The 27,011-nt window shown below is 50.2% G+C and overlaps 1 protein-coding gene across 8 annotated transcripts in view; it reads right to left on the bottom strand.

The window, feature by feature from the left end:
• Positions 1-27,011, bottom strand: part of LOC116950497 (agrin-like) — a 111,688-nt gene that overhangs the window by 50,448 nt on the left and 34,229 nt on the right. For all 8 annotated transcript variants that reach the window (XR_004404035.2, XR_012946400.1, XM_032968296.2 and 5 more), the window contains exons 4-9: positions 9,169-9,213; positions 8,188-8,403; positions 5,969-6,214; positions 4,569-4,799; positions 3,770-3,976; positions 931-1,158 (exon numbers count right to left, since the gene is read on the bottom strand). Coding sequence is in view for 6 of the 8 variants with exons in the window: in XM_032968296.2 (XP_032824187.2) it covers positions 931-1,158; positions 3,770-3,976; positions 4,569-4,799; positions 5,969-6,214; positions 8,188-8,403; positions 9,169-9,213 (1,173 nt within the window). In the remaining 2 variants the exon portion in view is untranslated. The remainder of the gene's footprint in view (positions 1-930; positions 1,159-3,769; positions 3,977-4,568; positions 4,800-5,968; positions 6,215-8,187; positions 8,404-9,168; positions 9,214-27,011) is intronic.

The following is a 27,011-nucleotide window of genomic DNA, read 5'->3' on the forward strand; positions in this document are numbered from 1 at the left end:
CATAAATGACGTCACGCGATTTTGAACGATTTTTTACCCCCCCCCCCCCATCGTCACACGGGGTCACAAAAAGTCAGACCCCCACTCAAATATGACGTCGCAAAGCTCTGCCCCCCCCCCAAAAAATAAAACACGCTTCAAATCGCTTTAAACTATTGTCATTGTAATGCGTATTTAATGTGCCGCTGATGCAGTAGGAGAAAACATTTATTAAAAGGTCTATTTAATTAAGTAGAACGTGTTGTCTATATTTATTTAAAGTTGCGCATTTTGATGTGACGTCACATTTCTCAAACCCCCTCCCCTCGTCACAAATATCTGACCCCCTGCCCCCTAGGTGCGTCACGTCATTTATGGACGGCCCCTAATGCTCCATCACATTTTAAGTCTATTACACAGTGAATATTGAACTGCAGCTTGACTTCAAATCAAATCGCAATCGATCTGTCAGAAAAATCGCAATTGGATATTTTCCCCAAATCATTCAGCCCCCTAGCCATGCGGTCCGTGCGTGACGGGGTGGTGTGGTGGCGGGGTGGTGGCCGGTGGTGGTGGTGGTGGGGTGGTGGTGGGGTAGCCGGTGGTGGCGGGGTGGTGGCCGGTGGTGGTGGCGGCGGGGTGGTGGTGGGGTGGTGGTGGGGTAGCCGGTGGTGGCGGGGTGGTGGCCGGTGGTGGTGGTGGTGGCGGGGTGGCCGGTGGTGGTGGTGGTGGCGGGGTGGTGGCCTGTGGTGGTGGTGGTGGTGGCCGATGGTGGTGGCGGGGGTGGCCGGTGGTGGTGGTGGCGGGGCGGTGGCCGGTGGTGGTGGTGGCGGGGTGGTGGCCGGTGGTGGTGGCCGGTGGTGGTGGTGGCGGGGTGGTGGCCGGTGGTGGCCTGTGGTGGTGGGGGCGGTGGCCGGTGGTGGTGGTGGTGGTGGCGGCGGGCCCTCTCACCGCAGGGCCCGCGTCTCGCCACCCTCACGTCGCCGCTGCGCAGCTCGCAGGCGGCCGAGCGAAGCGCGCAGTCGCTGGGGTAGGTGCGCCCGTCCGTGCCGCACACGGGGTCGTAGGGCACCTCGGGGCACGGCGCAGGGCACTCGCACAGCGCCGTGCCCTCGCGCACCGTGCACGAACTCCCGAAGTGGCACACGGCACCCGCGCAAGGGCTCGGCGTGGACGCGTCTACGGGGAGGGGACACGTGCGCGTGTGTGTGCGTGTGTACACACGGGTTTGATTGTACGTATGTGCTTAAGTGTATTCATGGGTGTGCGTGCATAAGTGTACGTGAGTTTGTGTGCGTGTACGTACAGGTTTGAGAGTGTGTGTGTGTGCTTGAATGTACGAAAGAACCAAGAATATGTACGTATGTGTTTAAGTGTATTCACGTGTGTGTGCAATAAGTGCGTGTGTTGCGTAAGTGTATTCAAACAAGTGTGTGTGCACGTGTATATATGCGTGCATGTGTGTGTACATACACACGTGAATATCCTGCGTGTGTGCGGATATGTACAGTATATGAATATCCAACTAAAAAGTTAGCAAAATCATTGCTATATCTTCAAGTATACAGTTGTGCCTTCCATTCAATCTCTTCTCCCCAGAAAATTAAGATAATCAGTAAGATTCAGGGTTGCAATTTAACACAAACAATGCAATAATCGATCATATTAAAAAAAAAAATTACAGTAAAATGTAGCGGCCTCTAGTGGCTGCAGGAACCACGAAAACTCATTAAAATACAGTATAAAGGAATTTTTTTAAAAGTCGAAACTTAAGAGACACAGTTTGACGCGCCGTATCACGTCGCTTGAGAATCGGCATCAATCGATGACCCTGCACGAACCGCTCTACCCCCGGGTTCTACGTGAAAGAGGATGTCCGAAACCTGGCCTCGGCATAGGAACGTGGAACTTCCACCAATGGCTCAAGACCAGCGAGGCTCATGATATACAACGTGGCAAGATCGACTTTCGCTCTGCACATTGAACAGCCCCTGTCTGTCCATCCAGTGCAGGATGAGGGCCTTCCCACTCTGTGCAGACTGTGCAGGGCTGTCTGACCATACTTCACCACGACGGTCAATGCAGGGAGCATAGGTGCTGGGGAAACTCTGCATGTTTCTGCACTGCCCTCTGCTGACACTGTTTTGACCGTGTATTTCTTTTCTTTTTTGGAGAAAATATTTTTTTTTTTAAAGTTTCAATAATTATAGTTTTTTACCTGTCGGGCACAGAACTCTCCAAAGACGGCAAGGGTTAGAAGGGAAAACCGGAAGGAAAGAGACAAACCTCAAGGGGGAAAAAAAACATTGTTTTTAAATCGGTAAAAGGGTTAAGAACGTTTGCAAGCAACACGAACGGACCACGTGATGAAGGGACACGGCAAGCGAGGGTTGCTGTGGTTACGGCATGCATCGGGCGCCATGACAACAACAAAAAGATGGCGGCATCATGTGATGGATGAGGTGCGATGCGATTGGTTGATGGGGTGACGATGATGACGCAGGGTTAAGAAAGGAGGCGGTTAGTTTTCAAGCGGCAAAATGTTATCCCCAAAAAAAAAAATCTGTAGTCGACTTGGGATATTTCAACATTTACTCACACAACTTTTCGTGACTGTGATAAATGTTTATCAAATAAAAAAAAAATCTTCATTGAGGCTGACATTTTCTGCCCAACGACCTCCATCATCTTTTTGAAGCAGACACTTCACAGCCTGGCTTAATTACAGGCGGCTGCTTGGATTGGGAATCGAGCATCTCAGCAGTGCCCGCTCAGAAATGATGCAACGTTGTGCAAACGTTGGCATGTGGTTGGAACCGTTGGGCTAACATTGGTTCAACTGTTTGTCCAACGTTGAGCCAAAATTGGTCCAACGTTGGGCCAACAATGGCATGTGATTGAAACCTTTCTACCAACGTTGGCATGTGGTTGGAACCGTTGGGTCAACGTTGGTCCAACGTTGGAATGTGATTGGAACCGTTGGAACAACGTTGGACCAACGTAGGCATGTGGTTGGAACCATTGGAACAACGTTGGACCAACGTTGACATGTGGTTGGAACCGTTGGAACAACGTTGGACCAACGTTGACATGTGGTTAGAACCGTTGGAAGAACGTTGGACCAACGTTGGCACGTGGTTGAAACCGTTGGGCCAACGTTTTGTGTTTACTGGGTAGCTCGGTGCTCTGACCTCTGAGCCACGAGGCCCCATCTGGAATTCGGGAAACCCTAAGTCGTGTCTTCTCTAAATCCTCTGGCAGCCCTGCCTCTGCGGTGTGACCCCGTTGAAAAGGGCAGCCCATCTTCACCTTGAATCTAGCGACGAAGACATAACGTTCTAGGAACGAGGCCATTATGCGGATTGAAGAAGAGTGATTTGAGACAAAGATGCATTAATGGTTCTGTATTTGGTTTAAAAATTATTGAAATTGCAGCCTTTGCCAAAACTCAATGGAGCTAAGACAGTCAATATTTAACAAACTTTAAACAAATGACAAATGCCAAACGGAACGAGTAACGATCATCGCACCATCTCCTCTCCTACAGGAATTTCCTCCATGCACTCCGGTTTCCACCCACGTGTGCAGTATAAATTTATAGCATTCATAGCATCAACAGCCAAACCTCCAAATATGGGACCGCAGAGCTTGGGCGATTGTTGTCGCTCGCTCAGGCTGCCTTCCTGCCTGTCTGTATTTCCCCACGCCGTCTAAATCACTTTCCCCCCACCCACCCAATCCCTTAGACAAGACTGCTGCCCCTCGCGCCCTCGTCCCACCCCCTGCGTACCGCAAGGCCCCTTGGCGATGGTCGGGAGATTCTGCTGCTCGAGGCACTCAGCCTTCTTCCTCTCGCAGTCGTTGGCGAAGGTTCGCTGCTCGCCGGCGCACACCGGGGCCCAGAGGCCCTCGCACACGAGGCGCTCGCACGAGCAGCGTGCCACGCCGTTCCGCACCGAGCACTCCGCGTTGAACTTGCACTTCTCCTTGCACTGGTCTGTGTGCGGCGGGGGGCGGCGGGAGGCGGGGGTGTGGGATGGGGGGGGGGGCATCAAATGCACTGTTTAGTCCATGGGCCAGAACAGAAATTAGTCCATGGGCAAGAACAAAAAATAGTCCATGGACCAGAGCAGAAATTGATTTCTGTCACTCGAGGCCATAGCACCTCGAGTGGCAGGTGATGTCACGTGTTGAAGGCTCACTGCTGTCAGTTCTCGGGATAGGCCCAGGTGCCGTGGGTTGACTGATGTGCCATCCTAGGTGCAGGAAGTCATGGGACAGACCCAGGTGCCGCGAGTTGACCGACCGGCAGATTCACCACCTGTGTTCCCCACCGCGGTCACCTCGCTGCGTTCTATACTGGGTATGGATGAAAAAGAGCTTCAGAGCTCAGGCGGATTCCTCCAGTCTAATTAAGATTCTGATTCTGATCCGCCCGGGGCTCCGCTCGTCGTTGCGAGCATCGCCCCTCCTCGGCCCCTCCACTATTATTTTTATCACTGCTGCCAGAGGGCGAATTGCCTCCAAATCACCCGACAGCGTCCCAGGGAACCTCGCCACTCGCCGTGGCCACGAAGGCGCCACTTTACCGGCGGGCGTGCAGGCCCCGTCGTGGAGTTTGGTGAGCGCCACTCCGCGTAGGGCAGCGGTGCGCACGAGCGCGCACTCGCTGGGGTAGGTGGCGCCGTCGTCGCCGCACGCGGACCCTCGCCCCGGCGGGCACAGCGCCGGGTCCGGGCTCACCACCGTGCGCCGCGTGCCCGCCTCCACGCGGCACAGCCGCCCGGCGTCCAAGAGGCGCCGCGTCGCCTTGCAAGCGTCTGGGGGGACGGGGGGCGACAGGGCAGGCGGAAGATGCACGGGAGGGGAGAGGCGGTCGCTGGGCAGGGCAGGACCATGCCGACATTGGATTGTGATGCAAGATCGGAATGGCAAACAGACAACCTGGATTCGCACCGCGCGCCGATGACTTAGCGACCGTCTCGGAGCCTACCTGATGGTAGCTGTCTCTTTGTGGCGTACGGTGCAGTAGAAAGACGAAACAAAGATCCCTCCCGTGTATCCTTAATAGACTGCTGGGGCAAGTGCTATTAGCGAGTATAACCATTGAAGACCGGCACGGCACACGATGGGGTAGGTGGCCAGCACCACGCCGGGCCGCCTTTGTCTCCCCAGTGACGATGTTTACACACCGAACCAGATACTCATTTGAGGCTGAGTCGACCTAGGCGAGGCCCAGGACCAGTTCAGATAATCGTCACCGATTTTGGCCGCGAGTGGGAATCGAACTCGCGGTCGCTGGCTTCGTAGCACAGCGCTACCCGCTGCACTGCACGCGCGCGTCTTTGCTGGCTCCCAACATTTACTGGCATCTGCTGCCACTACCCGGATCTCTCTCTCCTCTCCCCCTTGCTCTGCATGGGTTGCACTATCGCAGCAACATTGGCACCTACTGCTAAAAATTGGCAGGACTCTCCCGAAATTAGAATCTTGATGCTCAGTGAGGCTTTCATGGCTAAAACAAGCAGAATAATAATACATCTTGCAGTACGCTGGAAAACCCCAATCACCAGCAAAGCTTTCCGTGATTTAAACTATAAACATGATGCAAGGCCCACTGAGCTACATATATGGCTTTCTTTCAGCAGCGACCTGGCCAACAAATCATAGCCCAATGAAGTGGCTTATCACGTGGAAATTTATAGCAGTAGCCAAGTACTCTAAACGCACAATTCAATATGTGGATAGCAAAACCAGAGGACCCAGAGAAAAATCCACGCTACCACGGGGAGAACATGCAAACTCCAAATACACAGGTGTTAGGACTGGGATCGAACCCACGCCCTCCTGTATACCAGGCGAGGTAGTTAACATCTCGCCACCGCGGTATGGCCCAATCCTTCTGGTTTTTACGCGGTTTCACCCCGCACCACGATCGCTTCCCGCCTTCAAACAAAGCCTGGCGCAGGCCTCGGCGGCGGTCGCTCACCGCAGGGCCCGTCGAACACCTTGTAGACGTCCTTGCCGGTGCCGCAAGTCTGGCGGTTGAGCTCGCACTCGGACGGATAGTCCCGCCCGTCGCTGCCGCACACGGTGCCAGGCGAGGACGACGACGACGAGGAGGAGGAGGGGGGGCACTCCGTCGGGCAGACGCAGCGCGCCCGCTGCAGACTGGCGGACGCCACACACACGCTCCCGAAGCCGCAGCGCACGCCCTCGCACGGGTCCTTGGCGCCTGCGGACCAGACGGCAGTTGGCACGGTTGGCTACGTAGTGGTGTGAAAGACGTCCAACCGTCCGAGAGAATTTATCTATTCATCTAAATCAGCTCAAGCCTCCTGTAAATCACGTGACTTTTGCATAGCTACCAACCGCCCCCACCCTGAATGCCTCCACTGTAGCCACTGCCCACTGTGAAAACAGACGCAGCTGCCCACTTTCGTTCCCGACTTCTCTCTCCCTCTCTTCCCTCCCCTCTCATCATCGTCTAATCCCTGACATCTTGGCCCGGTCATTCCTTCTCCATTTCCTCCCCTGCACAGAAACAAAAAACTCCATTTACATATAAAAAAATATAATCTTCATTAAATCTAAATAAATATCGGTTTGACTGTCAAGCAAAACCAACATTCTCTTTTCGCAGTGTGTACAGGTAGGTTGTGCCCCAAATGTGACTTGACGGGTTCTCCAAAGCAGTACTGGAGTATCCCCTTCCGTGGGCCGTTCTATAAGCCACAGGGCGATTCACTGCTCTGTGAAATTTTCCTCACGGACACTTCATCTCGTGACTTGATAGCAAAAGCCCAGATGAATGCATCAGGAGTAGCGGAGCGGTGCATCATCGCTGCTGAGACGATGCCTCCTTCGTGTTTGTGAATCAGGCATGGAGCCTTCGTTATATGATCCACGTGTTTTGTTCTGGGTGACTGCAGCTGCACACTGCCGGAGAGTTTAAACATTTAACATTTGTGCAGCACGTGTCCACATCTGCTGCTACTGATGGTTTGTGTGGTGGATGCGGTTTAGGGTTGCGGCCCATGAGGTTCGTGGATAATCAAATCCAGGGACCTGCATTGGGTGCAGCACACCTGTATGAATACAACTGGAAAAAAACTCATCCCTTTTCAAACAGCCGAGCGTAAAGTGTGGCTGGAGTGTGAGAAGGGGTGGGTTCCCACCGCATTGCTCACAGCAATTAACCAAACGCAAGTGCCACTTACGTCCATGGCAAGGGCTCCGCGCGGGGAACAACGCATAAACACCGGCGAGTTTCCACAATTAAAACTTTACGAACGCCGCACACTGCGTATTTACAGGCCGGCAGTCAATCAGAGGGCGGGGGGGGGGGGGCGCGGAGCCCGGGGCAAGAGTTTTGAAAGGATTCTTCATCTCTTGACTCGGCGCTGACAGCACGACTACAAATGCGAAGGGGCGACTGCGTGACAGTGAGGTCAACTCGTTGAGCTGGCACTGCCGAGATCCAAGTTCAAGCCGGGTTCTCAAAGGGTAGTGAGTCCAATGGTCTCAGCCAGTCACCAATTACTCATACCGTGTCAAGCCACACGGTTTACCCCATATTCTTGTACAGAGAAGTTGAGTTTTCAGGTCCACATGGCGTACAGCCGTTTCAATACGGTCAAACATTTTTTTGTCTACTTATCTTTCTCCCTTGTCATGGGACTTTGTGGGATGAACGTTGACATTTATAAGGGCACGGGGTGACCAATAAGGTCTGAATTGGTCTGTAATAAGGTATGGACTGATAAAGGGTTGACAGGTATGAATTACTAGACCAAAAAAAACCCATCACATTAAATTTGGTTTCGCACTGAATTTTACGGCTGAATTCCAGCTGTGAGAATGAAATATACGGCTTTGACCGTCGGGTGACGAACAATTGCTCGCGTATATATGCAGAACGGGTGGGAAAGTGCCACCCCGTACTTGTGCAGACCAGCCATCACTTTGAAGGGGTACTCAGAGGCAAGCTCTGTGATATCCACATCCGCGGGCCGTTGTCTAAGACCGAGAGTTTCCCTGCTCTGCGAGTGCTCCGAACGGGTTCTACGCCTCGTGGCACGACGGCCGATAGCACGATCGAAATTAAAAAAAAAACCTTGGGAGAGAGAGAGAGAGAGAGAAAAAACATCCAAACAAAAACAAAACTGATCGGCAGAGCAGTTGGGCGACGAGCGGTGCGCGTCGTACCGCAGGGCCCGCGACCCATGACCTTGATGCGCCGCTGCATGGAGCACATGGCGTTCTCGAGCTCGCACTCGCTGCCGTAGGTGACGTGGTCCGAGCCGCACACGGGCGCCACTAGGCCCGTGCAGATGCGCGCCGAGCAGCGGCACACCCCGCGGCTCGCATTGCGGCCGTCGGCCTCGCACGTCGCCCCGAAGCCGCACAGCATGTCGCGGCAGCCTGCGGTGGGGGGGGGGGGGGGCGGGGCAGGGGTGGAGAGGGAGGGCGGGGGTGGCCGGGGGACGGGCGGCAGAGTCAACATTATTCGGAGAAACCGTGGGTTTCATAGCACAGCAAAACGTTGCGTACTTGAACGTCACACATTTACCACCCCGAAGCTGCAGAGCATGTCGGGGTAGCCTGTGCCCGCGGGGGGCAGGGGTGGAGACGGGCGGTGGGGGGGGGGGGCATGGTCGACAAATATTTCGGAATGACCATTGGTTTCATAGCACAGCCCAACGTTGGATACTCGAATGTCACACATTTACCATCCTGTACCAATGAACCTATGCCACCCCCCCCCCCCTCCAGTGTCGCAGGGTTGTGCGCGGTGTGAATGCACTTTCTACTCGTGCTCACGAATCCCGAAACCCGCGCACGTACAGCACTCAGGCGCGTCCCCAACCTCGCGTACGTTCGCCGACATCCAATGCGCAGCAAAGCACGCGTCCCCCACGCTCAAGGCGGTGTGCGCCTTATTTCTTGTTGAAGTCCAGTCACCTGATGTTTACACGCAAGCGACGGTGTAAGCCGTCACCTGCTCTCGGGTGTTCACAAATCGGGACCTTCTCCCACGTCCGCCTGTGCCCGAGCCTCCAGCGAGCGGGGATACGAGGCCTCCGGGGTTGATTGTGGAGTCGACGGAGGTTGCCGGTACGTTAAAAGCGCGCGCTGTGTATCTAGTCTCGGCGCCCATGGTTTCGCGAGCTTCGTGACATCACTCACCTTGCATGGGCGCTGAGAACGGTTTGTCATCCAGGGTCGACTCATCTGCAAGAAACAAACAACAATAAGTATTATGACGGGCAACCCCTTTTTTTTCTGGGATGGGGAACAGTCGAAGATGTAACAGAGGAATGGGAGCACAAGGTCAGGAGAAATGGGGAGATGGTAGAAAGAGGCTGGATCAGGACCTCGAAGCTGCTGCTGCTGAGTCTGTTTCCACAGGGGGCGGCAGCTGGTTGATGCGAGAGGTTCAGAGTGGGGGTGGCCACACAGAAGTCACGTGATTTAGGGGAGGCTTTAGCTGATTTAGATATATATGTAACAATCACAACCTTGAGTCAATGCACTGTGAATTAATTCCGTGTTGGTCTGGGGGGGGGGGGGGTGTTTCATCATACTTCACCACCCTAGTCAGTGAGCGTTGGTTAAGGCGGGAAGTGTAGATGCGGGGGACATGGATACATTACAGCAATGCATTTTGCTGTAGTGCCCTCTGCTGCCCACGACACAGTCCTGCGTGGGTTATTATGTGGCCATTACTCTACCAATGGGTTGGGAGTAGTGGCGCAGTGGTTAAGCTTTGTGCGCTAAGAAACCACCTGAGGCCTGATTTTGATTCCCGGCCACGAGCTATCGTCAATGACGAGTAGCACCTGAACATGGTTCTGAGCCACCAACCATCCGTGATGAAGTGCGGCCAAACAACTCTCAGAACTCCGTGTGGAGGCCCACATCCATTCAGCAGCGGATTGACGAATGCCTATAAGTGCTTATTTACGATGGTCATTTCTTTTATCACCACATTATAAATTTATAAAAAAAACACACACACAAACTGTCCTTCTGTCCGTGTACAGGCGCATGCACGGACACATCACCTTGCCAACTCTTTGGTGAAATTGCATTGGTGCACAAGCACAAATAACAAAACTGAACATCATTAGACCTCCTTTGCCAGTACCAAAATGTAATAATAGGGGTTTTCCCCTTTTTTCTGGCAACAAAACTGAAACCTTTTTACGAGGATTCATGTCTGCATTAACCACAATACCTGCAGTCAAAATGCAAACAAAAAACATACTATGATAATATATGCATTGTCCTTGCAACTGATTGGTCCACACCAAGGGACGGCTTTCTTTTTAGCCTCGACCCAATTGGTGCTCGACCACATGACGCCAATCAGTTTCAAGGACAATGCATATATTATCATAGTATGTTTTTTGTTTGCATTATGACTGCAGGTATTGTGGTTAATGCAGACATGAATCCTTGTAAAAAAAGGTTTCAGTTTTGTTGCCAGAAAAAAGGGGAAAAACCCTATTAAAACTGAACATGGTCGTTAATGGCACCGTGGCCTTAAAACCCAAAAAAACCCTACATTATTGGCGACGTTTCGGGCAGTGGCCATTTATTTGATATGGAGAAGAGCCATCATCAAATTGACTTATAATGTGTCATCACGTCGTGGACGCCTGCGATCAAATCACCCCGGATGTCGAAAGCTAAGCACGTTTGTGCCTGGTTGGTTCCTTGGAGAGGTGACGACTGTACTCGGGTTTGCTAGGTGTTGTAGGCGATTAGCACGGTTGGCTATGTACGGTGCAAAACAAGTTCAACATACACAACAACAACCGCCATTCGCCACTAAGCGGCGGTGAGGTCACCACAACGCTTGTGTCAGGCCATGTGCACCTTGAGGCCACGTGAAGTGTCGAACGCCCGCTGGCAGGTCAACATACACATATATACACACACACATACAACCAATACTAGAGAGATTAAAAACAACTCAAATGTGAAAACAGCGGTGTGGTTATCGGGTGTGCAGGCTGTGCAACTGCACCAGGGGCCCAAAGGGCCGGAAGGCCCAAAGGGCCGGAAGGGCCCAGAAGTTCAACAACATTGAAGTGTGGGCCAGGAGGTATACAGCACAATGCTGGGTTTTCTCCGGGTTTCTCCTGCCACACGAATACCAAACAACTCACGGATGCAATTCGCCAAAAGCCTCAATGTAGCAGGGGCATTCCGTCTTGAGACGCAGTGAGTTATTGTTTTTTCCCTTTCCCCGGGGTTAACTGATCGGCAGTAATTGGCAGTGGCGTGCAAAGTTTTTCAGGTAAACGTCAATTCCCGTGCCGCAAGGGAAAAAAGCCCGGGTTTAGGAGTTTTTATTTCGGCGGCGGCGGGGGGGGGGGATGCCTCATCTTGGGGAATGAATGAACGACGGTGATGTGGATCGGGACAATGAAATTTCGTGGGCAAAGTCCAGCCGTAGGGAGGAGGGAAAAGGGTTCACTTCGTGGGAGATGACATCTTGGGGGGGTGATGGGTGGGGGGTTAACGTGCCAAGATCGTGAAGTCATGGGCGAAGTCGAGCGTGAGGGCACTGTACCGTGTATGCGCGGGGATTGGTCGGACATAATGTAGAAAATTTCACAAGCGAAAATCGTGCTGCGCCACGCTCACTATGCCCCGTGGGAGTGGTACGGAATAAATGTCTCACAACCCGGAGGTCATGAGGTCAAATACCCCACACCCCCCCCCCCTCCAGTGGCCAAAGCTACGAATTGTGGGGGGGGGGGGCCCTTGACAGCCACCGTGAGATTCGCTTTCGACAACCGTGTAAACGAACAGCAGCACTTGTTTAAAACGCGGTTTAAATTCATTTTCATTTACGTTCCACGTTTTATTTTAATTTAATTAGAGCAGCAACGAGGTGTAGCGCACCGTGCGAGGCAAACCAAATATTGGGGGTCTCCCAACCGGACCGACTGCCGCGCCCCCAGGAGTTGATCACGTCGTTAACTACGCCACCGGTTACTTAATTTATTTTAACACCGGCATTTTTTTGTAATGTAATATTTTCTCTCTCTTGTTATCATTATTAACATCTCTATGGTTCTTCTTCCTGTAGGGGTCACCTCGAATCCGTCATCTACAAGAGGCGACCACCAAGAACCCCGAATGGACTTGAGACAAAGGACAACTGATGAATGTAAAATAGTACATCTGTAACCTTGAGAGTCATTTTAAAAGATCATTTAACTCATCATGCATTCACGGCGATGGAAGTCAGTTTGAACATGTGTTAATGCCAATGAAATATCCCTATGTAATTTCTTCAAATAAATATAATAACCCTATGCGTAAAAATATAATGCAGGTGTTGAGGTGTTCAATCACCATACTGACAACGATTGCAAGGCATCAAGTGGGCATCAACCACACATGCCTGTGGTAAAGCATGAAAACAAACATGCTTTGCTCATAATGTATGCATTGCCCTTGACATTGATTGGCCTACACCGAAGACAGCATCCTCTATGGCCTTGTCTCTGCACCAGTATTAAACCATCAACATTACAGAATGCGAACAGCACAAAGGCAATGCAAACGCCTATTTTTTAATGAACAAAAACTAAAAACGTAACTATTTTTTGCTTTATTTGTCAAAAGCGACCTGGCTATCACAAATGATAGCTCAACGAAGTAGCTTATCATCTTGTGGAAATGTATAGCATTGTGCATGTCTCTCTCCACGGGGAGAGAGACATGCACACTACAATTATGTAGACGTCAGGGTCGGGATCGAACCAAAGACCGTCCCACGGATAACCTGATGTGCCCTGACTTTTGGGCCACCCTGTATATTGCTCCTTTCGGGGCCGTGGTGCTCTTGACGAAGGTGCTATGGGTTGTTTTTCTTTCCCTCTGCCTCTGCAAAGGTTTTTTTTAACAAAGCACGTACTTACGGAGCCCTCGTTATCACTGGGCCAGAGTGGCAAATTGTGGGGAAACTTTGCGGTTGGCAAACGTAAAATAACATGAGAACCGCTACATGGAGGTGCTTCTTATCACTACGTTTCGCAATTCGCCAACGCCACTTTTATACACGCAACATACCGTAACGTACACACACAACGTGTATTACTGTGATGTATACTGTAGGAGTTTACGTACACTACGATTCTCTTTCATATTAATAATAATATTGTCCATTACCGGGCAAAGTCACACTTCACTCCGCTGGTCGGGGCTAGGGCCGGTTCAGATATCGCTCGCCACTGCCCCCCCCCCCCGTATAGTCTTAACAAGACTCACGGGGCACAAGTGCTGTTAGCGAGTAGCAGCCGCATCGATGGAGGCTGGTATGTGGCCTCCTCATCCACGCTGGGCTAGGCGTCTCGGAAGATGTCGGAGTACCCACACTTTACCCCGCCAACGCACGCCAAATCGTAGCCTCTGACCCATTAATACTACTGGGTGGACAGTAGAGTGGGGGGTGGGGGGAGGTGGAGATTATTTTATTGCCCCTCCGCGCCCCCCCCCCCGCCCCGGGAGATCGAAAGGCCAAGTGGTGACCTCTGCATCGCGAGTCGAGCGCGGTGACCATCTGCGCGCACGACAGCGTGCCCTGCGATGGAGTCATACTAATAAATAATCAGAAATAAATAAAGATCGCGGAACCGCGTGCAAATTCCAGACGCCCGCAAAAATGCAACTGAGCAGGTTTGCGAAGGTCGGGAGACTTAGAGAGTGAGGGAGAGGGCGAGAGGCAGGGGGGGACGTAGAGAGAGAGTAGGGAGAGGGGGGGGTAGAGAGAGGGGGGGGGGTAGAGAGATAGGGAAGGGGTATGGAGGAGGAGCAGAGCGTGCTTATTCGTGTTGATGTTTGTGTCTACGAAGAAAGTAGCACAGATTGATTTTGTTTCACAATGGGAAAATAGTTAAATATTTCATTTAAAAAAAGTGTGGGGGGTGGGGGGGGGAGCACATAAAGCAAAGCAATGGAAAAAAAAATAAAAAAAATAAATGATGAACGAAGCCAAGTGCCGACTACGCCGAGCATCTTGTTTCCCCTGATCGTAAAAAAGAGAGAGAGAGGACGAGAGATATCGCGGCACCGGCCCTCCTCCTCATCCCACCTCACAGTCGTCGCATCTCTCCGCGTCGAGTCCAAAAAAGACTTTGATGGGAGACCGCAGTGGCATCAGTTGAGTGTACAGTTACAGTTGCGCTCGTATGTTGATCTTCTTTCGCGTCGTACGTAGCCAACCGCGCTAAATCGGAGGTGCGGGGGAAGGACAACGAACTGAACACAAAAAAAACAGTTCTAAAGAAGCGAGTTTTCAATCGAGATGATTTAAAAGTACATAGCTCCAGTGGCCTCCTGATATCGGAAGGCGGCAGAAAGCGCGCCATGCGGTGACCTCCGTCTTTGTTCGACAGCTGAGCCAAAAGCCGCTGCTGCTGCTGCTGCGAGGATGACCGAGATCAGCGAAGTATTGTGGTTCATTTGTGGCGAGCGCTTTGTGTGTGTAATGAGTGCGACACCGAATGTCCCATACACGCTTTGATCAATCGTCTGGGGAAAAATACCTTAAATTACCTTAACCGCAAGCCCCCCAAACTGCAACTGCGATGCCCGAGCCTGCCGCGAGTACGCAGTGACCTGGGAACGTCAGATCGAGGCGCGGGCTCGAAATCTTTTACCCAAGAGCCTGATATGGCATGGAAGCGCTCGTTCAATTTAGTTTGCTTTAATTTACACGTCGAGATACAGAACGGAGGTCTATTTTCCATAATTGAGGTTTTTTGGGTTAGGTCGCGTGAGTACTAATGACACAGCCAATGAGTAAGGTTCGTCACGTAGACAAAATATGCCAATAAATATTCGAATTTGTATTTAGAGAGAGAGAGATGCAGAAAGCAGTTATGTTATTGGGATGTGCAATCGATAATACTGGCGTACAGTGTTACACTAAATTAATCACATTTTGAATTCCTCTTTGGCAGAAGGGGGCGGGCGTGGGGAGGGAGGGGGGGTTCCCCTTTCTGAAATATCGGTCCCGTTCTTTTTTTTTGTCGTTTAACATTCGGCTCGCGCTATCGGTGCCACGACACGAGATGAACGACCCCATTGCTCTGGAACGCTCCGCGCAAGACGGTGCCCCGCACGGAAGCGAGATCTCGCGCGGTTAACAGTGGCGTTCTCTCATTCCACCCGGGCAGCCGCCGAGAAAGAGGATCGGCGCACGCGACAGGCGAGGTTTTTGTTTTCTTTCTCAGAGATGGGCGAAGACGCCCGGGGCGGGCGCAGGACACGATGGCGGGACGACGTCGCTCGGCTGGCCTGGGAACGCCTGGGAATTCCCCCAGGAAGAGTTAGAGACTGTGTATAGCAGTGTATAGTGTAGTAGTGTATAGTGGTGTAGTGTATAGTGTAGTAGTGTATAGTGTAGTAGTGTATAGTGTAGTAGTGTGTAGTGTAGAAAGTAGTAGTGTATAGTGTAGGGTATAGTGTAGTAGTGTATAGTGTAGTAGTGTATAGTGGAGTAGTGTGTAGTGTAGTAGTGTATAGTGTAGTAGTGTATAGTGTAGTAGTGTATAGTTAGTGTATAGTTTAGGGTATGGTAATGTATAGTGTAGTGTATAGTTTAGGGTATGGTAATGTATAGTGTAGTGTATAGTAATGTATAGTGAATATTAATGTAGTGCTGGAGTCTGTCGCCAGGGAGAGGGAGGTGTGGACCGCCACTACTCAACACGCTGCTGTAGTGTATAGTGTAGTAGTGTATAGTTAGTGTATAGTTTAGGGTATGGTAATGTATAGTGTAATGTATAGTAATGTATAGTGAATATTAATGTAGTGCCGGAGTCTGTGGCCAGGGAGAGGGAGGTGTGGACCGCCACTACTCAACACGCTGCTGTAGTGTATAGTGTAGTAGTGTATAGTGTAGTGTATAGTGTATAGTGTAGTAGTGTATAGTGTAGTAGTGTATAGTAGTGTATAGTGTAGTAGTGTATAGTAGTGTATAGTGTAGTAATGTATAGTTTAGTGTATAGTGTAGTAGTGTATAGTAGTGTATAGTGTAGTAGTGTATCGTGTAGTGTATAGTGATGTAGTGCTGGAGTCTGTGGCCAGGGAGAGGGAGGTGTGGACCGCCACTACTCAACACGCTGCTGCCGCCGTGAGCCTCACCAGGACAAGCGAACTTGAAACTAAGGAAGAAGAGATGTAGTACAAAAAAATGTGCAGTTATCGGTGACCGAGTTGAAACCTTCAACCGGCTACACTTGAGAACCCGGTTTAATCGCGGGCAGCTGCCCGGATTTGAACTCAGCAGTACCAGCGGTCCTAGCGCAGCAATTTAACCTCTGACCTATAAGCTAGCTGGCCATCTCTGGTCACATTCTTTTGAGAAATATATATTTTCCCTGCCCACCTCCCACGTATTTTACAAACAGTATGCGAATCATTGATTAAGAGCTTCATTATTCTTAATAGTATTTTCCGTTTTATTGTGCATTCTTAAATATAGGTAATTGTTGTTAGAGCGATAAGTCAAAAAATATCGATAGCCTGAGCTCTCTGGCTGCCCGGGTGGAAAGTGGTGGTGCTGAGTCATTGCTGAATCCTGGCCCAGCCTTGCTCAACAACTCAACACACGATGAAAGCCGGAGTCAGGCTAATGCTCATCCAGCAGTGGATTGACACCACGAACGGACTGTGCACATCCACGCTCTGTTTCCGAGTGCAATCACAGTAATGGGTAAAAAAGGAATCTGTAAACACGCACGCGCACACACACGCGAGTACAATAGATTCAAGATTTACGTTCCAAATTCAATCAGCTGTCAACTTCAATCACGGCGCTTTCCCACGTTGCCAAAAAATATATATATGGTGAAATACTGCAGCGTCGGCGCACGGAGGTAACGTATGGCGCAGCCACTGGGAAAACGAACATACTTCGCTTGATGATGCCTTTCATTCACCCAGGAGACACTCAGTGCCAGTCTCAAGAATCACGTCCACCGCAGAGATGGAGCGATTAAATCGGTAGGCGTGCGGAAGCCAGATGGATTGTGGAATCGCAAGACTGCGAGAAAGTCTGCGATGACTCGGGGAGCCCTTCGTCCGGCGGTGCACAGACCACGACTCATGGTGGTGACGCACTTATTCAAATATGCAACGACCTGCAGATGCGTTGCATTGTTTTAACCTGGGTGTCGTAGCAGTGCGTGCTTGCAATCATCCAGCAGTGGACAGATCACGGGTACTGATGATGATGTCGTAGCAGTGCCTGTTTGTAGACCACGGCTGATGACGATGATGATGCTGAAGCGAGAGAGAGAGAGAGTAGGCTGGCGAAGTCTGAAATCCCACCGTCCACGTGGGCCGCATTCGAAGGAAAGAAACGAATTCACAGACGCGAACGTTTGGCCGCGGATCCATTGAACGCATGCCGCATAATAATGTCTGCTGTGTGTGTGTGGTTTTTTACGTGTTTTTGAAAATATAAAAAATATTTGTTTTTGGTAAATTCCCTCCGACGTGCACTTTGTCAGGCTGGCGCGCGCGCCGCGCACTTGCAGGGGGGTTGGTCGCTCGTCGCATCGATCACGGCGCCTCGTCGACACGGGCACACCCCGAGCACGCAATTCATCTCGGCGAGAAAAAAGGCACCCTGGTTCCCGTCGGGAGCACTCTGCGATATTAGAAAGAACAAAAATAAAACTTTAACGTAATTATTTTTCGGGCTCGCAGCTGGCGACCGGAGCAGGCGGGTAGAAGGGGGGTGGGGAAGAGGAGAGTTGGCAAGGAGAGCAAGGGGGGGGGCATCTTTAAGACTTGATTTTAAGCTTTCGTGACTCGATACTCTTTGGTTCTTTCGGTCAAGTCACGTAGGTATAAAATAAATCACGACGTTTCGGGCACAACACAAGCGTCCGTGCTTTCCCACCTGATGACGGACGCATGTGTTGCACCCGAAACGTCGTGATTTATTTTATTTTATACCGACGTGACTTTACCGAAAGAACCAAAGAATATCTTTAAAACTTTTCACCCATTCCCGGCGATAGCAACAACAAAACATATTCCGACTCAATGATGACTCAATGATGATTATTGTTGTTGTTACGTTTTGTCCGAATTCCGTAAAAACAAAACAAAAATCTCAAATATTACAAGAGCCGCAATGCACTGTGGGTGAATACGAGACAGCGGGTCCGTAATAAACAATGGCCACGAGGCTGTTCTTTAAAGAGCCGCACGCGGATCCGGAGTCGCTGGTTGCCGACCCCTGCCCAGAGTGAACTGGACTCCCATGGTGAACTGGACTCCCATGGTGAACTGGACTCCCATGGTGACCTGGACTTCCATGGTGAACTGGACTTCCATGGTGAACTGGACTCCCATGGTGAACTCGACTTCCATGGTGACCTGGACTTCCATGGTGAACTGAACTTCCATAGTGCACTGGACTTCCATGGTGAACTGGACTTCCATAGTGCACTGGACTCCCATGGTGAACTGGACTTCCATGGTGAACTGAACTTCCATAGTGCACTGGACTTCCATGGTGAACTGGAATTCCATAGTGCACTGGACTCCCATGGTGAACTGGACTTCCATGGTGACCTGGACTTTCATGGTAAACTGGACTTCCATAGTGCACTGGACTTCCATGGTGAACTGGACTTCCATGGTAAACTGGACTTCCATGGTGAACTGGACTTCCATGGTGACCTGGTCTCCCATGGTGAACTGAACTTCCATAGTGCACTGGACTTCCATGGTGAACTGGAATTCCATGGTGAACTGGGCTTCCATGGTGAACTGGACTTCCATAGTGAACTGGACTTTCACTGTAAACTGGACTTCCATGGTGAACTGGACTTCCATGGTGAACTGGACTTTCACTGTAAACTGGACTTCCATGGTGAAACTGGACTTCCATGGTGAACTGGGCTTCCATAGTGAACTGGACTTCCATGGTGACCTGGACTTCCATGGTGAACTGGACTTTCATGGTGAACTGGACTTTCATAGTGAACTGAACTTCCATAGTGAATTGGACTTCCATGGTGAACTGGACTCCCATGGTGAGCTGGGTTTCCATGGTGAACTAGACTTCCATAGTGAACTTAACTTCCATAGTGAACTGGACTTTCATGGTGAACTGGACTTCTATGATGAACTGGACTTCCACGGTCAGGGGTCGGCAAGCAAGGTAACAAGAGCAGCCGTGTTTTTTGTCCCTTCTTCTAACTTCAAGAGCTGCACTGCAGCCCTTAGAGAGCCGCTGCACGCGGCTGCCGGAGCCGCGTGCTGACAGCCCCTGCCCTCTAACCCCCTTGTTTCAGGAGAGGGTCCAAATGCAACGATCGGCGCCGTTTGCGGGCAGCAATGGCTCTTCCTTCATCGTGGCTCTTCCTTCATCGTGCAAACCCAATGGCCACCATGGCCCGCAGAGATGTGTTGCTTTTGATTTTGCGGATGGCGACGACTGATAGGCTGCGAATGGAACGTAACTAAAGACAAGCCACAGTGAGTGCCATTATGGTCATGCAACCCACAGACCCTGGAGCATATAGCAAACCGATAGAGACACGCAGATATACGTGGAGATTCGTAGAGTTGCATAGAAACTCAGAGATACATAGAGACTCATAGAGATACGGACACACAAACAGACACATCAAAGACAAGCCACAGTGAGTGTTGTGTGATTTGATCCCGGACACTGCGCTACCACTGGGAGGATTCCATCTTGTAAGATCGGATCGTGACATAGCACTCTCTGGCAAGACGACAGGCGGTGGTATTTGCTTTTACATTAACAGTGGCTGGTGTGTAGATGTCACAGTGATTCTGCAACATTGTTCTCCACTCCTTGAATCATTTTTTATAAACTGTAAACCTTTCTACTCGCCTCGCGAGTTCGCGTCGCTCATTTTGGTCGGAGTTTACTTGCCGCCGGGTCCTCAGGTTAAAGAGGCCCAACACATGCTCGCCGACCAGATTTTGAGTGTGGAGCGAGCAAATCCAGATTCGCTGGTTATCATACTTGGCGACTTTAACAAAGGTAATCTTAGCCACGAACTCCCCAAATACATACAATTCATTAAATGCCCTACCAGAGAAGGGAACACTCTGGATTACTGCTACACTACAGTCAATAGAGCCTACCACGCCGTCCCCCGAGCAGCAATGGGACACTCTGACCATGCCATGGTCCACCTAATTCCTGCATACAGGCAGAAACTAAAGCTCTGTAAACCTGCTGTGAGGACATCTAAACAGTGAACCAGTGAGGCTGTGGAGGATTTGCGGGCGTGCTTGGACTGTACTGATTGGAATATGTTCACGACCGCTACCAATAGTCTGGATGAACTCACAGAGGCTGTGACGTCATACATTAGCTTCTGTAAGGACTGCTGTATTCCAACACGTACCAAGGTGAACTTCAACAGCAACAAGCCCTGGTTCTCAGCAAAGCTCAGAAGGTTGAGGTTGGAGAAGGAGGAAGCATTTAGGAGTGGGGATAGAGACATATTCAAGGAGTCAAAGAACAGATTTAGCAAGGCGGTGAGAGAGGCTAAACGACTGTACTCAGAGAGACTATAACACCAGTTCTCTGCTAACAACTCTGCTTCTGTCTGGAGAGGGCTCAGGCAGATCACCAACTACAAGCCCAGAGCCCCCCACACCACTAACGACTCCCGCCTGGCCAACGACCTGAACGAGTTCTACTGCAGATTTGAATGACAATTGGACTGTCCTGAACTACCCCTTCCCACCAAAGAGGCCCCATCCCCCACCCTTACTACAGAGACGACTCTCTCCTTTCAGGAGGGAGAAGTTAATAGACTTTTCAAGAGGCAGAATCCACGCAAAGCAGCTGGGCCGGACTCTGTCTCTCCAGCCACCCTCAGGCACTGCGCTGACCAGCTGTCTCCGGTGTTCACCAACATCTTTAACACCTCCCTGGAGACATGTCATGTACCAGCCTGTCTCAAGTCCTCCACCATCATCCCTGTGCCCAAAAAGCTAAGGCCAACAGGACTAAATTATTGTAGACCGGTCGCCCTTATCTCTGTGGTAATGAAGTCTTTTGAGCGCCTGGTCCTGGCACACCTCAAAGCCACCACAGACCCTCTCCTGGATCCCCTTCAGTTTGCCTACAGAGCCAACAGGTCTGTGGACGACGCAGTTAACATGGCCCTCCACTTCACCCTACAGCATCTGGACTCCCCAGCATCCTACGCCAGGATCCTGTTAGTGGACTTCAGCTCTGCCTTCAACACCATCATCCCTGCCCTGCTTCAGGACAAGCTCTTACAGCTGAACATGCCCGACTCCACCTGCAGGTGGATCACAGACTTCCTGTCTGACAGGAAGCAGTGCGTTAAGCTGGGAACACAAGTCTCTGACTACAGGTCCATCAGCACCGGAACTCCTCAGGGCTGCTTCCTTTCCCCACTGCTCTTCTCCCTGTACACCAACAGCTGCACCTCTAATCATCTGTCCGTCAAACTTTGAAGTTTGCGGACAACACCACCCTCATTGGGCTGATCTCTGGTGGGGATGAGTCTGACTATAGGTGGGAAGATGACAACCTGGTGACCTGGTGTAGCCAGAACAACTTAGAGCTAAATGCTCTAAAGACAGTTGAGATGGTTGTGGACTTCAGGAAGAATACAGTCCCACTCACCCCCATCACCCTGTGCGACTCCCCAGTCAAAACTGTGGAGTCCTTCTGCTTCCTGGGCACTATTCTCTCCCGGGACCTCAAGTGGGAACTGAACATCAGCTCCCTCACCAAGGGAGCTCAACAGAGGATGTACTTCCTATGGTAGCTGAAGAAATTCAAGCTGCCAAAGACAATGATGGTGCACTTCTATACAGCAATCATTGAATCCATCCTCACCTCCTCCATAACCGTCTGGTACGCTGCTGCCACTGCCAAGGACAAGAGCAGACTGCAGCGTATCATCCACACTGCTGAGAACGTGCCTGCAATCTACCAACCCTCGAGGACCTGCACACCTCGAGGACCATGAGGCGAGCGAGGAAGATTGTGGCCGATTCCTCCCACCCTGGACACTCTCTGTTCCAGCTACTCTCCCTTCCGGCAGAAGGCTGCGGTCCATCAGGACCAAAACCTCACGCCACAAAAACAGTTTCTTCCCATCCGCTGCTGGCCTCTTCAACAAGGCCAAGGGCTTACACTGACATTTTATCTACAAAATGACACCTTGCCATATTTACACTATGTTACCCTATTGTATTTTTGTATTTTTAGATTGTATCTTATAGCTACTTTATATTCAACATTTATTCAAAATTTTACATACTTTAGCCCTTAGTGTTAGTTAGACTTTGTACCTTTAGTATAGTTACACTTGTATACCACTTATTTAAGATTTAAGATTCCTATATGTTGAATCTATGCACCTTCCTGCCAAAGTAAATTCCTTGTCTGTGCGAACTTTCATGGCGAATAAAACCCTTGCTGATTCTGATGCAGCCCAGAGCCTGGAGCATATAGCAAAGCCACAGAGACACACAGATATACGTGGAGATTCGTAGAGATACATAGAGATTCAGAGACTCATAGAGATATGTACAGACACAACGAGATGTTTCGAAGACAAGCCACAGGTGATTATGACCATGCAACCCAAATTATGGACCGTATCGTGAACCAATAGAGACAAATAAAGATGATTAGAAACCCATAGAGACGTGTGTATGTTGAACTTTTTTTTGCACCGTACGTAGCCATACGTTTTAATCGGAGGTGCGAGGGGAAGGACAGCAAACCAAACGCACAAAAGCAGTTATAGAGAGACACATAGAGACACATTAAAGACAAGGCACAGGAGTGCGATTGTTGCCATGCAACCCACACTACGGGCACACAGGAAAGCCACTGCCGTCCACGTTCCTTCAACGGAGGAAGAGGAGGAACAGCGGTTTGAAGTAATAATAATACTCTAATAAGAACTCCACTTTCATGTGGCACCGGTGCCTCCTTGCCGGGCTACACGAACGCACCGGCCCGCAGTGAACTCCACCGCTCACAAAAACGACGAAATGAGATTAAACACGCGAATAAGATAACAAAACAAAATTAATTCCTGCGAAACCAAAAAACATTACATTTCCCACGGCCTTCCTTATTGATTTGCAATAAAAACACGACGCTCTTCCATTAGCCTAATGATTGTTATTAATATTAACGTTATTTTTTTATTTCACAATTTAAGTTACGGAGGAGTGAGTGTCAAAGCCCTCCCTTCGTTTCTAAGAGACTTTCTCCCCAGTTTTGTTCCCGTGGGAGCTTCTAATGCCATACACGAGACAAGGAATCCACAATTCTGCCAAAATCTCCGGATGCTGCTGGATGTAATTATGTTGTGGATTTACTCTCCAACACACCGGTCGGCTGAAGTAGTAAACCAATTGGCACGTTTTGTTTTCGTTGACAAACCTAACTAATTGGCTGTGTCAGGTGGTGGCGTGTTAACGGCACATTGACACTCACGCGACCTAACCCAAAAACCTCCATTATGGAAAACAGACCTCCGTTCTGTATCTCCACGTGTAAATTCAAGCAAACAAACAAAATTAATGAGCGCTTCCATGCCATATCAGGCTCTTAGGTAAAGATTTCAAGCTGCGCCTCAATCTGACGTTCCCAGGTCACTGCGTACTCGCGGCAGGCTAGGGCATCGCATTTGCAGTTTGGGGGGCTTGCGCTTAAGGTAATTTAAGGTATTTTTCCCAGATGATTGATCAAAGCGTGTATGGGGCAGTCAGTGTCGCACTCATTACACACACAAAGCGCTCGACACAAATGAACCACAATAGTTCGCTGATCTCGTCAAGGAGCATAAACCATCATCACGCGACACTCCGGTCATCCTCGCAGCAGCAGCGGCTTTTGGCTCCGCCGTCGAACAAAGACAGAGGTCACCGCGGCAGGCTAGGGCATCGCAGTTGCAGTGGGCGGCGGGAAATTCGGAAAACTCTCAAACAGCGCGGTGCCTCGCCGCCGTGTGTTTTTTGAGAACGGCCCGCAGAAGGCGATATTGCAGAGCTGCCCCTGAAATCTCTTCAAGTCACTGACCTCTTACGGAAACATAACTTTGACGGCACGATGGCCGAACCGATATTTGTCATTGTCAGCGCGGGAGTTTAGACAACAATGTAATTGCAAAAAAACAACTTTAATATGATGGACTTTTTTGCTGTTGTGATCATTGGGGACTGGGCTGAGACCATGAACTCACGACACTGGAGAATCCGGTTTCATCGTGGGCAGCTGCCTGGTCATGAACCTAGGCTCTCAACGGTGCCAGCTCAGCAATCTGACCTCTGACCCACCTTCGTTAGTTATGATCGTATCGGTTTCTCCCGCGGGGTCACGTTCCTCATGCTGGACGTGTTTTTAAATACGAGTACAATACTAATGAACAGTGTCCGTATCTAAAAAGGAACAATTATTTATGGCCACCGCTGGCGTAAAACTGGGAATGTAACAAATCGCCGTCCGCGGATTGATGTGTGCGCGTGTGAGAATCAATTATTCACAATTTATGCAAATAAAACGATCGCGCTATACGATTGGTAGGGATGGAATCGAACGCGACTGCGCAGACGATACAGAACAAGGAAGATCAAATTCAAATGAGAAGGTTTAAAAAAAAACCCGAGATACTATTAGAATTGATTCTCAAATCGAACCATGACCCTGGGTCTAAATTTATCCACACAAAGAAGCCCCCTCGCCCCTTACAAGAATGCGTGACATCACGCAGCTCCAACGTGCCGTGCGCAACAAAGCCCCGACAAAAGCCGCCAAAAAGCCAAACTGATATATTTACGATTGTCAGAATTCAGTGGTGAACCCCAAACTAGGACGACCTCTTCAGAAATACAAGAGTGTCGGGAAAGATGCGCCGAAGCCATTTTTTTGGGTCGCCTGCGTTCCTCGGAGTGTTATCTCCCTCGAATTGGAAGTGAGGGGGCCAAGTCGATCGATGCGTCTCCCTAGTATCCGTGGGTCTCGCGCGGACAGATCAAAAACACACGTGGGTGTCTCATTCACTCGCTCGCAAACGGTCATGCCCGTCGTCCTTTTCAGCGACAACAAACTCCCCCGATGTTCCCGCCGCCAATCCGGGTAATGGGGGCTAATTGCACCCGCCAGATTAATATTTCGAACATTCGGTCAAGATGTCAGCCTGCCATGGCTTCTCAGTCTCGTTTAATTGAAGCGTCGGATCGATCCATCCATCTATTCTTTTGTAACGAAGCACATTTACCGACTGTATTTATATGCGTCGAGGTCAAGACGTCAGCCGAGGTCACCGTTACCTCGCCGTTGCTTCCTTTTGCCAGGCCCGGGCAACCGTTGCAATCGCCAACTGACCCCCGAGGTGCGTTATGTCGGGTTTCAATGATCATCATCAAACTTGATTTGAAGCTTTCGTGACTGGCAGGAATTAGTCTTGGGTTATTTTGGTAAAGTCACGTAAAAAGAAAATAAATTACATAATAAAGTACGATGTATCGATTGCAACATAAGCAACCGTCATCAGGTTGAACTACATTTAAGAGAGAGAGAGACGAAACACAGACACGTGTGGCTCGAGTCCTCGGCTCGCTGACCTTCTGGGTGCCCCCCTCTGATGCCCGTCTCGGTGACCTCCCCCACCCTGCAGACCCCCCACCCTACCCAACGGAACCCTCCATTTCCCAATGACGTCCTCACCGATTCCCCCGCCACGTTCTATTAAAGAACGTCCACGTTTGTTAATCCTTGCGCGCCGTGCAAGATGCCAACGCTCTCCGCGTCCGCCTGGGTTCAACGGTTCGGAATCTCACATTTCTACACCAGTTTAATTCCACACGCTTTGATTTAACCAGGAGCCACGCCTGCGGTTCTGTCTCGAGATTCAGAAATGTGTTAGATCCATAGGCCAGTGGTACATGAGCTAAATGGGGGAGCGGTGGCGCAGTGGTTAATGCATTGTGCTATAATAATAATAAAAAAGATAATTTACATGTATAAAGCACCTTTCTACAAGGTACTCAAAGTGTTTTACATCACAAAATAAAATAAATACTATGCCGAGTTATTCCTCCAACGGTGAGCTTGTGAGTAAGCGACTTTCAAGTAAGCATTTGGACGAGTTTGAGCGAGTGAGTTTCATTGACGGCGGCCACTCAGCGAATGTATACAGACAGTGGCGAGGAGTGTTCCACTCACCGGCCGCTGTGCCTGTGATGTATAACGTGTTTGTGTGTGTGTGGATGGTTCTCCACACACACACGCACACGTTCCACACGTTACGTGGCGATGTTGCTGCTGCTGTATTAGCAGTGGTGCACAGAGCACAAGTAATACACGAAAATAAACGCAACACTCGTGAATAACAAAACTGTGTTGTGGCCTTAAAATTAAAATATATTATAGGCAACGTTTCAGGCGAAGGCACCTACTTTAGAACGCATAATTAGAGAGGCGAGTAGAGAGGTAAGCGTGGAAAATAAAAGTTGTAGACTAGACTTTGCAACTTGGGGCCTGAGGAGAATGAATATTTTAAAGTGGCTTTCTCAGTTTAACACGTAGGCTTTCGCGACCAATATTTATTTACCTACTATAATCACCCAGAAATGTCTGTCCGTCCCACGTCACTCCACATGAGGCCCACCCCCCTCATTAATATTCATGAGTGGGTGGAGTTTTACCATAACGCAGAGGAAGGTCGAGCTGAATGAAACAATTTATTACGCAAAGTCGCTTCAAATATGACGTTTCTTTACAGAAAGTGACGGTAAAAAAATAAGTCTACGCAGCACAGTGCTACATCCGTGCGTGACGTCACTGCAAAAGAGCCCCCCCCCCCTCTTCATTAATATTCATGTCCGCGTGGAAATTTACACTAACGCACAAGAAGGTCGCGCACTCCACATTAACGGAGTGAAGAGAGTGGGTCTCGCCAGATGCAACTCGTGAAATCATGGTGGGGTGGCAGGGG

The sequence above is a fragment of the Petromyzon marinus genome, chromosome 39 (genome assembly GCF_048934315.1).
Source record: "Petromyzon marinus isolate PM22_M1 ecotype Great Lakes invasive population chromosome 39, UKy_Petmar_22M1.pri1.0, whole genome shotgun sequence".
NCBI classification, from domain to species: Eukaryota; Metazoa; Chordata; class Hyperoartia; order Petromyzontiformes; family Petromyzontidae; genus Petromyzon; species Petromyzon marinus.